This window comes from Ascaphus truei, chromosome 19, assembly GCF_040206685.1.
Source record: "Ascaphus truei isolate aAscTru1 chromosome 19, aAscTru1.hap1, whole genome shotgun sequence".
Lineage (NCBI taxonomy): Eukaryota > Metazoa > Chordata > Amphibia > Anura > Ascaphidae > Ascaphus > Ascaphus truei.
Genome location: NC_134501.1, coordinates 23819755 through 23837216, shown reverse-complemented (window position 1 = coordinate 23837216; position 17462 = coordinate 23819755). Strand labels below are relative to the sequence as shown.

At 49.7% G+C, this 17462-nt stretch overlaps 1 protein-coding gene across 1 annotated transcript in view; it reads left to right on the top strand.

The window, feature by feature from the left end:
- Positions 1-15853, top strand: part of MMP2 (matrix metallopeptidase 2) — a 28984-nt gene extending 13131 nt beyond the window's left edge. Inside the window, exons 6-13 of the mRNA XM_075576968.1 lie at positions 1413-1586; positions 5766-5939; positions 6064-6219; positions 7777-7912; positions 8505-8641; positions 11659-11818; positions 12240-12349; positions 14914-15853. Coding sequence (XP_075433083.1) covers positions 1413-1586; positions 5766-5939; positions 6064-6219; positions 7777-7912; positions 8505-8641; positions 11659-11818; positions 12240-12349; positions 14914-15017 — 1151 coding nt within the window. The 3' untranslated portion in view covers positions 15018-15853. The remainder of the gene's footprint in view (positions 1-1412; positions 1587-5765; positions 5940-6063; positions 6220-7776; positions 7913-8504; positions 8642-11658; positions 11819-12239; positions 12350-14913) is intronic.
- The last annotated feature ends 1609 nt before the right edge of the window (positions 15854-17462 follow it).

Genomic DNA, 17462 nt, shown 5'->3' with positions numbered 1-17462 from the left:
AAACCTGTTCATCTCCATGTAGTTCCCATCCTGCCGGCTTAGTGTCGTGACCCGATTTTCAATCCACTCTTTGTTTTCCGACTCTGATCCCAGAGCCTTCTGGTTCACGATGGGCCTTCTGGTTCACGATGGGCCTTCTGGTTCACGATGGGCCTTCTGGTTCACGATGGTCCTTTTGGTTCACGATGGTCCTTCTGGTTCACGATGGTCCTTCTGGTTCACGATGGTCTTTCAGGTTCACGATGGTCTTTCAGGTTCACGATGGTCCTTCTGTAGGCAGAGCCTGTACTGTAGCCGGTATCCCTTGGTGAGCTGGTGGTTAGCTGGGTTGGCAGAGTGGATGACTTTGAAGCAGCGGTTCTATGTATGTAATAGGTCATTAAGAAAGATCCAGTCCTGCTCTTTTCCTTCTCTTATCAATATATATTGATATTGCAATCTCCTTTATTTGGTGAGTGTCACTCATTGGAAGGCAGCCTTATTCATTTGGTGTGAGTGTCACTCATTGGAAGGCAGCCTTATTCATTTGGTGTGAGTGTCACTCATTGGAAGGAAGCCTTATTCATTTGGTGTGAGTGTCACTTATTGGAAGGCAGCCTTATTCATTTGGTGGGTGTCACTTATTGGAAGGCAGCCTTATTCATTTGGTGTGAGTGTCACTCAATGGATGGCAGTCTCAATCATTTGGTGTGTGTCACTCACTATAAGGCAGTCTCATTCATTTGTATGAGTGACTGGAAAGCAGTCTCATAGAGTTGGAGTGAGTGTCTCTCACTAGAAGGCAGTCTCATTCATTTGTTGTTAGTGTCACTCACTGGAAAGCAGTCTGATTCAGTTGGTGTGAGTGTCACTCATTGGAAGGCAGTCTCATTCAGTTGGTGTGTGTCACTCGTTGGAAGGCAGCCTCATTCAGTTGGTGAGTGTCACTCGTTGGAAGGCAGCCTCATTCAGTTGGTGTGTGTCACTCGTTGGAAGGCAGTCTCATTCATTTGGTGTGAGTGTCACTCGTTGGAAGGCAGCCTCATTCAGTTGGTGTGTGTCACTCGTTGGAAGGCAGTCTCATTCATTTGGTGTGAGTGTCACTTGTTGAAAGGCAGTCTCATTCATGTGGTGTGAGTTTCCCTCGTTGGAAGGCAGTCTCATTCATTTGGTGTGTGAGTGTCACTCATTGGAAGACAGTCTCATTCATGTGGTGTGAGTGTCCCTCGTTGGAAGGCAGCCTCATTCATGTGGTGTGAGTGTCCCTCGTTGGAAGGCAGTCTCATTCATTTGGTGTGTGAGTGTCACTCATTGGAAGACAGTCTCATTCATGTGGTGTGAGTGTCCCTCGTTGGAAGACAGTCTCATTCATGTGGTGTGAGTGTCACTCGTTGGAAGGCAGTCTCATTCAGTCGTGTCTTGTCCCTCCCCAGCGCTCTTCACTCTCGCTGGAAATGCGGAAGGGAAACCCTGCAAATTCCCTTTCAAGTTCCAGGACAGCACTTATGAAGGGTGCACGACAGAGGGCCGGACGGACGGATACAGGTGGTGTGCGACCACGGAGGACTACGACAAGGATAAAACCTACGGCTTCTGCCCGGAAACAGGTAACCACGAACACCACAAAGTATGTGCGGCTATTACATTAGTTTAATGCCTTATAGCAGGGGTGCGCAACCTTTCCCTGCTATGCCCCACCTCCCTCACCTTGTCTCCGGCTCTCGGCGTCAAGTGATGATGCGGGGTCACGTGACGTCACATGACCCCGCGGCGTCTTTTGACGCTGCGTTTCCATGGCGACGTGTAGCCGAAGACAAGGTAAGTGAAGTTCCAAAGGCCTCATGCGATTCCCCCGGCATTAATTTAAATGCCTTGGGGAAGAGCGCGGGGCCTCTGCAACCGCCGCGCGCACCCCGCCCCCCTGAAAAATCTTGCACCCCCCATGGGCAGCACGCCCCCCCAGTTTGCGCACCCCTGCCTTAAAGAACAGTCCTTCTTACACCAAAGTGTACTTGTGGCAGTGACAGGGTTAAGGGGTCAGTCCCTCCTAGGGGCAAAGTGTACTAATGGCAGTGACAGGGTTAAGGGGTCAGTCCCTCCTACGGGCAAAGTGTACCAATGGCAGTGACATGGTTAAGGGGTCAGTCCCTCCTACGGGCAAAGTGTACCAATGGCAGTGAAAGGGTTAAGGGGTCAGTCCCTCCTAGGGCCGAAGTGTATTAATGGCAGTGACATGGTTAAGGGGTCAGTCTCTCCTAGGGCCGAAGTGTATTAATGGCAGTGACATGGTTAAGGGGTCAGTCTCTCCTAGGGCCGAAGTGTATTAATGGCAGTGACATGGTTAAGGGGTCAGTCTCTCCTAGGGCCGAAGTGTATTAATGGCAGTGACATGTGTAGCGCACATCCCCTCCCCTCCCCACCCAAGTGGTAGATGTGTAGCTACGGTGTGTGTAGGGTGCAATACCTGGTGGCTCACAGGAGGCCTGAGCCTCCGCTACTGGGAGCCTGGGGTGTATCCTGGAACGATGCTCAGTAGCGCCTCCACCTGTGCGGGATTCGATGGTGTAGAATAACCCAGTTACAGGACATATATATATATATATATAATCAAAAAATAAATAGATGATACCGTTCTGTGGCTAACGAAATGCTTTTATTTGTGCGAGCTTTCGAGATACACTGATCTCTTCTTCCGGCGATGTTACAATGAATGAAGCAAGGATAACTTAAAAACAGTGTCTCTTGGAATGTTATCTGTGCTTGTCCTTCCCCCGTGTGGATGTGTTTTATGGCTAGAGGTGTCAAAGGGTAACTGAAAGCAAGTGATGAAAGAGTGTGTATGTGTATCAGTGTGAATAAAAATGAATGGAGAGCCCACAGTATAAACAGTGCTCTACACAAGGTGTGTGTGGAGTGAGAGGGATATAAATGGTGTGGGTGGGTGTGGAAATGTGAGAGTTTGTAGCACAACTAAAAGTGTGTGTGGATACTATGTGGTCCCTATTGGTGTATATGGATGGAAAAATAAGGAGTATTAGTATGTGTGAGAGACAGCTGTGTGTGCATACATATAGCACAGTATGTACAGACATGGCCTTTAGCGCTGAGATATATATATATATATATATATATATATATATATATATATATATATATATATATATATATATATATATATATAACCACAACACAGAGTTATAATAGAACACGTTTACTGTAAGCAGAGTAATAATCATAGACAACACACAACAGTGCCACACTGTAACACTAGGCCTCGCAGGCCCGTAACCCCACACCGTGTCCCCCAACACAGTGTCCTCAGAGTCCCACACCCACCCAAGTGTGGGAGACAGCGCTGCCCACTAAATTTGAGGTGTACGTTGGTGCACGTGTAGCGGTGAGGTACCTGCCAGGTGATGCCACACCCGGACGCGCAGATGCTGTCGATCCAGAAAGGTGCTCCGCGACGCCTCCCCAGCGCTGATGGATGGATGGCTATGGTGGATGGCTCCCGCGTGGAGTGATCCACCTTTCGAATGTCTCTCACTCTGCAGGGGATGATCTAATTACAGACCACCAAGGGCCAGGATGCCAACACGTCCTAGCTGTGTCCCTCACTCTCTCTGCTGGTACTACAGGGCCGTGTCCCTATCCTATGGGCCGGTCCCTGCAGCAACCACAAGCTGAGGAGAGATGGGGCCTAGCTGGGGCCTAACAGGAGTTTTCTGGCCTAGTGCAGGAGCCACAAACACCTGCACATACCTCTTACCCCTTCCTTGTCCCAGCTCCGACTGACTCGCGGTCCCAGCGCGCCAAATGTATCAATGTTGAGCAGGGGAAATCCAGGAACCCTATTGGCTCTGCTGCAGCATGCGATTGCAGCCCCTGGGGCTGCTGGGGATTGTAGTTCCCCATGCGGAGCCTATAGGCAATGGCCGCCGCTCTGCCTGAGCTACTGCGCATGCGCAAGCCTCTCTCCCTACTGGCCACCGTACCCTGGCTACTCTGCGCATGCGCAGCTTTAAAGATGGTGGCCCCCGCTAGCCGGGTGCACCGCGGAACCTCCGCAACACCGGAGCGCTCCCTGCTCACTGCCCCCACCTGTCTGGCTAGCCGCCGGGTTTGCCGCTGACTCCGGCGGCACCCGCGCCAACCACCACAGCGGAGGTAAGGAGAGGGGGCCAGGGGGAACCCTGCTACACATGTTTAAGGAGTCAGTCTCTCCTGGGGGCAAAGTGTACTAATGGCAGTGACATGGTTAAGGGTTCAGTCTCTCCTAGGGGCAAAGTGTACTAAAGGCAGTGACAGGGTTAAGGGGTCAGTCCCTCCTAAGGGCAAAGTGTACTAGTGGCAGTGACGTGGTTAAGGGGTCAGTCCCTCCTAGGGGCAAAGTGTACTAATGTCAGTGACATGGTTAAGGGGTCAGTCCCTCCTAGGGAAATGTGTACCAATGGCAGTGACATGGTTAAGGGGTCACATCTGTATGATTGATTGCATTTTTACCCAAAGCTGACACCTATATGTACTGTATTTGTTAATCGTATTTGAAAGTTATTATGTACGCTGTCTTATTATGTAAACACGGTGAGCTGGGGGGTGAGGGGGATGATTACCTCAGGCTGCTCCCTTTTTGTCTGATGTATCTGTGTATTCAACAAGAGTTTGCACAGGCAGAGCCCCTACCTGTGCCCGTATGGTAAAGAAAATGCTTGATTAACAAACACTCCTCCATTCAGGGTCCCCAAAAGAAATTTCCAAAGCAAACAAAAGCAGCCACATCTTTGCTTTAAGCATGGTTACATTCACTAAAGGAAGGCAACAAGATTGTTAAATTCTTTACAAAACCGTCTGTGATGGTCCGCCACCAGGGATTGCACCTTTAAGCAATGTAACCCTTTCAATGCCAAATTGGGGGGAGCGGGGGGGGGGCGCGGTTCAAATGGGTTGCAGCCCTAGGTTGGCAAGAGATATCAAGTCGTTCCAATACACCAACGATAAAGCAAAAAACGACCAGCGAAAAATATCTCGAGGCTTCAAGTTGCAAGAAAACACGGAGCCCAGAGCCAAGTAAAACAGGGCATTCTGGGCTAAGCTGGCTGAGGAAGCAGAGAGCCGCCCGGGGAATACTTGGGCAGTCAACTGCATCTTATTTAGCTAAGTCGCCGAGGCTAGCGCTCTGTTCCTTGGCCTCCTCGTCCGTCTGACCTCATTTCTCTCGCGGTTGAAGTATTCGCTGCTGGGATTTGGAAGCTGGGTACTCCCCCCCGCCCCCTCCCCGGTATAAGTCACGTGACATGGGGTATTACCAGACTGCCCACCATGACTATGTATGTGCAGTGTGTGTGTGTGTGTGTATGTGCAGTGTGTGTGTGTGTGTCTGTATTTGTGTAGCACCGTCCATGTACAGTGTACACAGTGCTTCACAGCAGTGATAGACGCAACAACTTGGCATGGGGTGTAATACATAGTGGGAATATGCGCAAACATTAGGAAACGGATTCCACCGCCCCAAAGAGCTTACAATCTAAGTTGTAAGTAGGGAGAATTTACAGACAGTTGGAGGTAAAGGGCACATACCAAACGCCTCGTCCGCCAGTTTTATGTCATGGTTAGAAAAAAAGAACAAGAGGGAATGTAGTCATACGCTGCATCACTCTACCACCACCACATCCTGAGCCAGGAAGCTGCCAGACGGCTATTCCTCATTAACACTGGTGGAACCAGGGAGTCATGACTCAGCCTCTCCCATCCTTATCTCGTCGCCTCTCTCTCCTCCCCCCCCCCAGCACTGTCCTCGGTCGGGGGGAACGCGGAAGGCTCACCCTGCGTCTTTCCTTTCACCTTCCTGGGCAACAAGTACGATTCGTGCACCAGCTCCGGGCGCAGCGACGGCAAACTGTGGTGTGCCGTGACCGGCAACTATGACGACGATCGCAAGTGGGGTTTCTGCCCTGACCAAGGTACCTGAAGGGGAAGTGAGGGAGGGGCATGGGGAGGGCAACCGTGGGAATTGCCCTGGGGTGAATTGCCTGGTAGTCTTCTGGCATAGCAGCACTTAGTAACTATGGGCCTCTTCCCCCCCAGGTTACAGCCTTTTCCTGGTTGCCGCCCATGAGTTCGGACACGCTTTGGGTCTGGAGCATTCAGATGACCCGGGAGCATTAATGGCTCCCATTTACACCTTCATCAAGAAATTCCGCCTCTCACAGGATGACGTCAGTGGGATCCAGGAACTCTACGGTAGGTGGTACGGAGCGCGGGTCCCTGTCCGGATGAGCTTGCGATCCAATTGGGGGCAAATAGAGTTAATTAACCAAAGTGGCAAGTGCTCAGTACTGCCGACAGCTTTCCCGGGGCCCAGGACTAGTTTCCACTGGGGTTCCCTGTGTCGTCGGACTTGCGAGCCCCCTCCGTCTTTCTCTTAAACTCTCCCCCCTCTAACACCCCCCCCGTACTCTCACCCCCCTCTATTTCTCTACCCATTCTCACACTCCCCCCTCTCATCCTCTTCCTCCCACCCATGTATGAGAATGTGTCACTTTGCCTGAGCTGCTACTTTTCTCTTCAGAAAATAGTACACAATGTTACCATTTCTGTCTCGGCTACTGTGACTGGGTAAATTGTTGCAATAACATTGTCGTAACCCTTTGTTTTGTAACTCCCCCCTTCCCCCCCTCCCCGCCCCCTCGTCCTAAAAGGATTTGTTTTGCATCTGGGACCCTCTCTCTGTATTCCGTGTGCAAAAAAGGTAACCCAAGGTTTGGGTCAGTACGTAGAAGTGTAATGATTCCATATATTAATTGGGTTATTAATGGAGGACAACTCATTCTGTCTATCTGATATAGTAATTAAGGAGGGAGAGGGAGTAAGGGGTGTGACACCTTTTATTGGCCCAACAAGTAGTTGATGTTACACGCTTTCCAACCTCTCCGGGTCCTTCATCAGGTATGACAGAACCATGATATCTTTTATTGGACCAACAAGTAACATATCAACTACTTGTTGATCCAATAAAAGGTATCACGGGTCTGTCAAACCTGATGAAGGACCCTGAGAGGTTGGAAAGCGTGTAACATCAACTACTTGTTGATCCAATAAAAGGTATCATAGTCCCTCTCCCTCCCTAGTTACTACATGGAAGGAAGGAGCAGCACGTCGCCCCACCCTTCTCTGTCTTTCTGTTCCATTCTCCCCGGGTTTATTTGTCACTCTATGGAAGGAATTCCCTGAGTTCTGATGAGCCGTATCAGAGCTCGATCTGGCGGTGAATGCCGTGTCAAATCAGTGCTTGCACCAAATTGGAATTGAGTTATTTCAATCTTACGTGAACCGGGGGGTTTCCTGGAGCCCACGCATGGTCCCCCGATTTCTAGGGACCCCTTGTCTCCCGAGATATGGCCTTTTTGCAATCTTCAATGATGTTGCAGCTTGTCTGTCGGCTACCGGGCCGAGCCCTGACTCTAGCGCAATTTTGTGTCCAGGAGGGACATACTTTGACCCGGCAACTGGAAGGTCCCTGGACGTGATGGGACCTCGAAGCAGCGTGGAATACTGCTTTGTCGGAGCTCGTGTATACCACTCTCTGTATCTCTCCATATTTACGTCCCTCCTGTCACTACGAGCGCTTCTTGTAAGTCCCCAGGGCCTCCCCAGGTTAGGAAACATTGAGTTAACACCGTGAGAGCCAGAGAAGGCCAACAACGCATTGCTCTGCTCTCCCTCTCAAAAGGGGGGCACCGGCAGGAGAGGGAAACATTCTAAAACCGTAGTTGATAACTTGTGTGCGTTCTGTTCCAGGTGGGGCGTCGGAGGATAAGCCGGGCCCCGGACCTGCCCCCACGCTGGGACCCGTCACTCCCGAGCTGTGCACTAAGGACGTCGTGTTCGATGGCATTTCCGAAATCAGAGGGGAAATATTCTTCTTTAAAGACAGGTAAAGAATAATAACAGACTGGTGGAAGAGAGGACAGCACAAGATGTGTGGCCAGATGTGTGGGCCGGATGTGTGGGGCCGGATGTGTGGGCCAGATGTGTGGGCCAGATGTGTGCCAAAGGGACGTACGATTATTTGCAAAACAGCATTTTATAATTGAGGAAAACAGTATTTTTTTAGAATTATTGCACAACATGTTTTTCTCCGCGGGAGTAACATTTACCCCTCAACACGATAGAAAGAATTAGGGCCGTTACTAGAAGGAAGATTACAACTTCCTACGGAGGGTCGATTACACGGTTAGTGGGAAATAAAACTCCTACGTGTGAGCACATTCACGTGTCTCAGGCAGGTAACCCTGTCTTTCCCCATTATCTCTTAGCATACACTGCTTCCAATGCAGCCAGGGATTCTGGGTAATGACATGCAAATGAGCACAGTGCATCGCTCTTTTCTTCTTGTCCTTTGTAACATGGACCCCTATAAGCTTATGCCTGCCGCATTACACCGCTTTTTCAGCACAGCGTGGGTTAAATACCACGACACCTACTCACAGACGCAGCGTAATCCTTGTGCAACCTCCCACTCGCAGGTTTATATGGCGGTCGGTAAACCCCAGGACCCGGCCCTCGGGGCCCCTACTCGTGGGCACCTTCTGGCCCGAGCTGCCCGAGAAGATAGATGCCGTGTACGAAGCCCCCCAGGAAGAGAAGACCATATTCTTTGCAGGTGACACGACGACGTAACACTGACACACACACACGCGCGCGCACACAGACATTGCTGGAAGGACGCAGATTTCCTCGCAGCCCGAGTCACTGCCGCATTGGAATAGCCGCCGCGTTATTTCCTTACCGAGGTAGGAGGCCCACTACCGACGCAACCCGCGCAGGTACAGCGTTTTGGGATCAGCTGTAAACCACGAAACAAACATGAACCCTTTCTAAAGGTTCCAAAATGTCGGACGCCATTAACGTTTCCCGGGCCGAAGCCAACTTTGTGAATTTCCCCATTTTTGACGTTCCGCTTTGAAGTTTGCGTCCCGGTTAAAGTCTGTGGGCGTTGCATGTTCGTTTAATTGTGGTTTCTTTCATAAGTATTTGCACATTTCGGCCGTTTTGCTTGAAGCTTTTGGCGCCAAAATCTCCAGCGCTGTCTTCACAGATTTCTCACACTTTCGGGATCTCGCCAAGTTCGCATGTCGCTATTGCTAATCGGTGCTACTCCATACCGTGCGCTGGAAGGCACCTATACGTGAATGGGCCATGTTTACTAAGCAGGGTTATGCCAAAAGACACCTTCCATGCTGGAGGACACCGAAACGAACCCAGTTCCTTTAATGGGGGGTGAGGGGTCAAATGTTTGATGACCTACTGAAGTAGCACTGCTGAGTAAATATGGGCCTAGCCCAGCGATTTCTCTTTGAGTGCACGGCTAGGGTTAAAGCTTGTTCCTCAGGGAGGAATTCCTTTCTGGTACAGTGTACAAGCCGTTTTATTCCTGTACAATGCTGAGCAAAGCAACAGAACTCATAATTATACGAGGGTTCTCGTGTCATCCAAAGCCACAGGGCGGGATCTTATAATGGCTACCACACGGCTGCCCGGCCATAGGGCGGGATCTTATAATGGCTACCACAGGGCTGCCTGGCCACAGGGTGGGATCTTATAATGGCTACCACACGGCTGCCTGGCCACAGGGTGGGATCTTATAATGGCTACCACAGGGCTGCCCGGCCATAGGGCGGGATCTTATAATGGCTACCACAGGGCTGCCTGGCCACAGGGTGGGATCTTATAATGGCTACCACAGGGCTGCCCGGTCTCAGGGCGGGATCTTATAATGGCTACCACAGGGCTGCCCGGCCACAGGGCGGGATCTTATAATGGCTCCCACAGGGCTGCCTGGTCTGAGGGCGGGATCTTATAATGGCTACCACAGGGCAGCCCGGCCACAGGGCGGGATCTTATAATGGCTACCACAGGGCTGCCTGGTCTGAGGGCGGGATCTTATAATGGCTACCACAGGGCAGCCCGGCCACAGGGCGGGATCTTATAATGGCTACCACATGGCTGCCCGGCCACAGGGCGGGATCTTATAATGGCTCCCACAGGGCTGCCTGGTCTGAGGGCGGGATCTTATAATGGCTACCACAGGGCTGCCTGGCCACAGGGTGGGATCTTATAATGGCTACCACACGGCTGCCTGGCCACAGGGCGGGATCTTATAATGGCTACCACAGGCCTGCCTGGTCACAGGGCGGGATCTTATAATGGCTACCACAGGGCTGCCTGGCCACAGGGCGGGATCTTATAATGGCTACCACAGGGTTGCCAGGCCACAGGGCGGGATCTTATAATGGCTACCACAGGGCTGCCCGGCCACAGGGCGGGATCTTATAATTTCTACCACAGGGCTGCCCGGCCACAGGGCGGGATCTTATAATGGCTACCACAGGGCGGGATCTTATAATTTCTACCACAGGGCTGCCCGGCCACAGGGCGGGATCTTATAATGGCTACCACATCTGCTGTTTGGTCGGATTTATTTCCAGTGGGGGGGGAAAAAATCACAAAAGCAGAATTTCAAAGGTGCTTGGAGTTGCAGCAGGCGTGAAAGCACTCACCCATTTAACACAGTCTCTGCACTGTCCATCTTTATTCTTGCGTTTGATAGTTCATTAGTTCTTGTTGTGAACTCACCAGACAACCCGACAGCTCCCTGGATTTTTCTCCCCGTGTATTATGATGCTCCTGTTAGTGACGGTAATATTTATCCAGCGTCGTTCTGATGTCAGAGCGAGGCACGCCATCTTTTTTTATACCACACGGCGTGTTGAGTTCGGCAGAATGATTTTCGCACCGCCGGGGCGTGTGGCAAAACTTGGATATTAGTGTGAACTCTGCAATCTGTCTACAATGAGCTTTATTTCATTTAGAAAAATATTATCTATAGCACCATGACATTATTTCCACTGCTAATTAGCCTGGTAAAGAGTTCTTTACAGTAAGGGTAGTTACAATGTGGGATTCATTACCCATGGAGACTGTGATGGCAGATACAATAGATCTGTTCAAAAAAAGGTTGGACATCTTTTAGAAAGGAATGGTATACAGGGATATACCTAATACGTAAACACGGGAAGGATGTTGATCCAGGGAGTAATCTGATTGCCAATTCTTGGAGTCAAGAAGGAATTTATTTTCCCCCTTATGAGATATAACTGGATAATGTGTCACTGGGGTTTGTGTTTGCTTTCCTGTGGATCATTATACTGTAAGTACGGATAGAGGATAAAGTATCTGTCGTCTAAATGTATCATAGGTTGAACTTGATGGACATACTGTATGTCTGCTTGTGAGGTCATTGAAAAGCCAAAAAGGACCTTTCCTTAACCAACTACCATATCTTATTTTAACATATTTTGAGAATTAAGAGGCCTTCTCTTTAACAAACCTATTCTTTCAACTGACAGGTGTCAAGGGTGGCTGGAAACTGGGATAGAACAAGATGGCTGCCGGTGACCCCCAGCATATACATTAGAATATTTTGAACATACTCAGTATTAGCACAATGCCTTCCATCTTGACAGAAACCAGAAGTAGTCCAACAAATATCATATAAAATAATGGGATCGTTTTGGAAGGGGGGATTTAAATATGGTGTCCTACAAGGATGCAGTGGCTATTGTGCTATGCATGGTTCCCTCTTTGAGGCGGTCAGTAAGCGGATATCTCTGCTCCTAGGTAACGAGTACTGGGTTTACTCCACGAGCACACTGGAGAGAGGTTATCCCAAGAAGCTCACCGAGCTGGGCCTGCCGCCCGACGTGCAACGGGTGGACGCTGCGTTCAACTGGAGCAAGAACAAGAAAACATACATCTTTGCTGGGGACAAGTTCTGGAGGTAACACTGCTCTGAACGCCTCTAGTCTTTATCCAGACAATAATACTCTGGGGGAGATCAGTTACCTGCACCAAAGAGCTTACAATCGCTTTTATCAAATCGGAGGACAGTGTTTTCCCTGCTTGGCACTCAGCATCAAGTCTGGATCTCCCACTTCAGTGAACTGGCGAAGTCCCTAATATATTGTGGTCCCATCTAGCACTGAAATGAGTTGATACGCTCTGTCCTACAGTATATGGTCTTCTCCCTCTCCAAATCCCCTTTAATGCGTCCCCCATGCTCCTTTCACCTCCGGGGGATTTTTTTAAGTGGTGGTTGCCCTATCTGCCCCAGATAATTCTCCCCTGCTGACGCCACCATCTTTCTTTTCACACTGTCCCGTGGTGTTATGCCTTCTGTCTCATATCCTTTCTTTTCTCAGATATAACGAAGTGAAGTCGAAAATGGACGCTGGTTTTCCCAAATTAATTGCCGATGCTTGGAACGGGGTTCCAGATAGTGTGGACGCCGTGATGGATCACAATGGAAGTGGTAAGTTACACTCCAGATAAAGGGCAAAGATGGGTGGGGAGCCGTGTTGGTCCTTTCTTCTATTTAATAACAAAGGAAGGAGTAGGGGGTGTGATACCTTTTATTGAACCAACCAGTAGTTGATATGTTACAGGCTTTCCAATCTCTCAAGGTCCTTCATCGGGTACGGCTCTGCCACATGGCTCTGCCATACCCGATGAAGGACCCTCAGAGGTTGGAAAGCTTGTAACATACCAACGTCTTGTTGGTCGAATAAAAGGTGTCATACCTCCTACTCCCTCCTTTGCTACTACTCTACATAAAGGAAATTCTTGGTATCAACATGCAGATGAAACAGGACGCTATTGTCTTACGGTTTCCTTGTCCCATCACAGGAGCTACCTAAAAGTCGTCTTCCCACAGATTTACCCAGCTCCTACAGGCTGTCACCACAGGAAGTGCAAAGCCAATGCCATTACGTTTGCCTATTTCCAGTACTGTTCAATGCACCAGACGCGTCTGCCTTTTTAAAATGATAGGGAAAGCCTAATATAATACCCATCCTGTCCATCAGGGGTGCGCAAAGTTTTTCTTCTGCGCCCCCTGCCGGCTCTACCCCCCTGCTCATGCACCCCCCCCCCCACTTCCACCTTGTCCCCTGTGTTTCTGATGTCATATGAGGCCTCTCCGGCAGCGTAGCCGTTAACTTGTAGTCTGCTCCGTGTTCTGTGCAGGAGAAAGTTCCGTCTCATTTCTACGTCTGCTTTCAGTTCTGCTGCTTTTGAGTCATATAAGCTCCTGACCAGTTGGCAGTGGCAGGGTTTATTTCGGCTTTAGAAGTGGTTAGTGAGCTGGCGGACAGCCCGCTGCATGCATTTGACTCAACACTTGTGAGAAACAGACTTTCCCCCGTCACTTACTTTGAATAATGAAGCATTATATCAGCTGGAGGCCCTTACGCCCCTTTATATTTCCGGTACTAAAAACCCAAAATTATTTCTACGCCGCACGAATGAAAAGAAAGTCACAGTGCGGATAACGAGTGTAGCATCTCGCCATCTAGTGTAAATATATCACACCGTGACTGATGTTTATACGGTCGCCCACTGTAGCGTATTACGTACTCATTTCCCGGATTCAGAATGGGTTGAAACACTGGAAATGATGAATTTAGCTGTTGAACATATACATATGTAAATGAATGCAGCATGTTAAAGAATGCCGTTTATATGTGAAATGTCTGTGTTATAGTCTCTAAAACAGGGGTGGTCCACTGCAGTCCTCGAGGACCACCAGCAGGTCAGGTTTTCAGGATATCCCTGCTTCAGCACAGGTGGCTCAATCAGTGGCTCAGTCGAAGACTGCACCACCTATGCTGAAGCTGAGATAGCTTTAAAACCTGGCCTGTTAGTGGTCCTCGAGGACTGCAGTTGACCACCCCTGGTTTAGAGACTGTAACACAGATATTTAACATATAAACGGCATTACATATACATACTGTATGTTCAATAGCTAAATTCATCATTTCCAGTGTTTCAACCCATTCTGAATCTGGGAAATGAGTTCATAATATGTTACAGTGGGCGACCGTATAAACACCTGTCATGGTGTGATATATTTACACCAGATGGCGAGATGCTACACACATTATATATACCGGTATATAAAAGAAAAGTGTCCCACTGAAAGCACTCAAGCAACAATAATAATGAAAAAATGTTTATTAATGGACATGGAAAACACTAAACAGATATAAATATAAAACAATCCCCAAAGGATCACAACAACTGTGGAAATATATAAGTATCAGGGTAATCCTAAGATCCTAGGTAAATGTAGAACAGGATCTAACTACTTAGGTGAAAAAAGGTAAATAACCTCCTGAGACATATAAAGACTGGCCGGTCAAAAAGTTATAACAACAGCTGTGCGCTGTGAACTATTAACTGCTACCATAGTGATTGCCAAAAAAAGTATCACCCAGGTCATCAAACACATGAGTAAATAACATAAGGTCACCACCAATGAAATAAGAAAGTCATGATATATACTTGCAGATAATCATGAGTGAAATGTCCTTGTTAGGAGTCCTAGGGTTGTAGGAGAGGCAAAAAATATTGTATAATGGTTGCAGAAAGAGTTCACAGCCGATGCAAGGGATCCAAGGGGAGTACAAACAAAGACAAGCCCAAATATATAAATATATATATATATATATATATATATATATATATATAAAATATTGCCATACGCTAACATTTTGTAAGCATTCATAACAGCTGTGCCATATATTTTCCATGTGAAAAAGCACTTAGCTGCCTGAGCAACGGCAGACAGTCCAGGGGTCACGACTAGGTCATTCGGAGGCCAGATTTGGTCCACAAGTTGAGACTCTTGAAAACCCTCAATACATCGTCTATATCACTGCACCCTGTCTAAGCTTCTGTGATTCTGTCCCTTTTCTCTGCAAGGTCTCTGCTCCTCCCTTTGTACATGCACCAAAAATGGGAGGGGACGTAGTTAGGTGGTCTTTTTCATGCGTCTCCATACTTTCTGTTCCCTGAGCCGTGTCCCTTTCCTTCCAGGTTACAGCTACTTCTTTAAGGACTGGTACTATCTCAAACTAGAAGACAAGAGTCTGAAGATCGTGAAAGTCGGCAACGTGAAAACGGATTGGCTGGCCTGCTGAGGTGTATAACACTCTCACGCTAACCAAGTCCCAGCGTTCGTTCTTCTCCTTGTCCTCTGTCATATTGATGTCTCCTTGTTGGCCATAACATATAGAGAAATAATAATGGACCAGTCTGGTACTGGTATCTGGGGAGCCTAAGCAAGTGGACCCCAGTATCTTTTATACAATAATTAAAAATATTGTGTACCCCAGAAGATCCCACTATGGAAACCCCAAGCTATGCTGGAGAGGTATAATGCTAGCCTTGAATATTTCCCTCGGTGGCTTCTCATGGCCCATCTCAGTGGCTCCCCCAAATTGTAATTGATATCCTACCTTATACCCTATACTGTCGAGGATTTATAGCCAGCAAACAGTTCCTAGAAATAGAGCCGGCAGTGATAACTTTTATTAAATCAACAAGCTGTTTGCGTCATGATCTCCATCCATCAGCCATTAACCCGTAAGTACACGCCGGGGCGGGCACTGGGTGCCTGCAAATCTGTGTTGACGGCATGATGAGTGTGTGGAAGGAATCAGCGTTATAGTCTTGGTATATAGTGCTTCTTCATGGTGCCAACGGTGTTCGCCTTGTTACATGTAACGTCGGTTTTCAGTGTACACGTCTGGCATGACAGGCTGGTTCTGAGGTCCCGGTTTCAGGCACACGGGTTTCTTTTGGAAGTGTGTAACCACTCGTGTGTGTGTTTGTTCTGTCTGTACTGAGTGTTTGGGGTTTTTTTTTTTTCCTACAGCGCCACTGAACATGGTACATTCATTTGTGAGAAAGCAAATCCCAATTACAATAACTGATAAAAAAAAAGAAAACTTCTAATAAACACCAATAAAGTTTACGGCTCCTGCTTTGTTTGATAAATGGTTTTGTGCAGGGGAAGAGAGGGGGGGGAGAAAGAGGGAGGATGGGGGGGGGGGTGAGGAAGAGGGAGGATGGGGGGGGGAGAGAGGGAGGATGGGGGGGGGGGAAGAGGGAGGATGGGGGGGGGAAAGAGGGAGGATGGGGGGGGAAGAGAGAGGGAGGATGGGGGGGGGAAGAGGGAGGATGGGGGGGGGAAGAGGGAGGATGGGGGGGAGGGGAGGGGAAGAGGGAGGATGGGGGGGGGGAGAGGAGGATGGGGGGAGGGAGGGGGGGGGAAGAGGGAGGATGGGGGGGGGGGAAGAGGGAGGATGGGGGGGGGGGAAGAGGGAGGATGGGGGGGGGGGGGAAGAGGGAGGATGGGGGGGGGGGAAGAGGGAGGATGGGGGGGGAGGAAAGAGGGAGGATGGGGGGGGGGGAAAGAGGGAGGATGGGGGGGGGGGAAGAGGGGAGGATGGGGGGGGGAAGAGGGAGGATGGGGGGGGGGGGGGAAGAGGGAGGATGGGGGGGGGGGAAGAGGGAGGATGGGGGGGGGAAGAGGGAGGATGGGGGGGGGGAAGAGGGAGGATGGGGGGGGGGGAAGAGGGAGGATGGGGGGGGGAAGAGGGAGGATGGGGGGGGGGAAGGAAAGAGGGAGGAGGGGGGAGAAAGAGGGAGGAGGGGGAAGAAAGAGGGAGGAGGGGGACTGTTTTGGTCCAAATCCCTTAATTATAAAAATTGTAAGCCTGTACATTTTTGTGGGACTATTTAAAACTGGCAGTGATGTTATCCACTGACCTGCCATGCTTTCGTGTGACCGGTTCAAGCTGCTGTCTGCTTGTGTAAATGAAAATTCCCACTCATGGAGTAGAACAGGGGTGCGCCCAACATTTCCGTCTGCACCCCCCTGTCTGCTCTCGCCCCCCCCCCCTTACCTTTTCTCCGGCATCTTCTGCCATCACGACGTCATGGCAACGCATCGCCAGATGCTGCCGGAGACCAGGTAAGAGACTACAGAGGCCTCGTGCGCGCTCCCCCAGCATTTAATTTAAATGAGAAAGACCAACTCGGTCGAAACGCGTGGGAGGAGGTTCTCTCTTTTCTGTCTGCGGATGGTATACTGGTGAGTTTTGATCGGGGTCAGGAGCGGCAGGACTGCTGATCATTTCTTCTACCTTTTGTGCTACCACGATCGGACGGACGCCGAGGAGGGACGCCAGACACCCGTTCTGGGTGGGACCCCAAGCAGACGGCGGGGGGACCGGTACTAATCGTGAGTACTCCATACCAATTTACTATTAAGGAATGGGGACATTTGCAGCCACAGTACTATTACTTATTGACGTGGGACTGCACCCATTCCACCCCCGCACTTACCTCCGCATCAGGCTTACACCTCCGCTACATGCTCTGCTATACAGCTTCCTCACACAGGCTCGTATTGTTACAGCTCACCAGTTTGCCCTGGAGTAAACAGACGGACCTTTCTATCTGTACCTCCCTGGGCGCTCCTGCACTCAGGTACCGCTGAACAACAAAGGATCCGTCTGATCCCACAACGAAGGTCTCCACAAAGCCGCTGGTCCTGGTGCGTCCGGTCCACCTCTGAG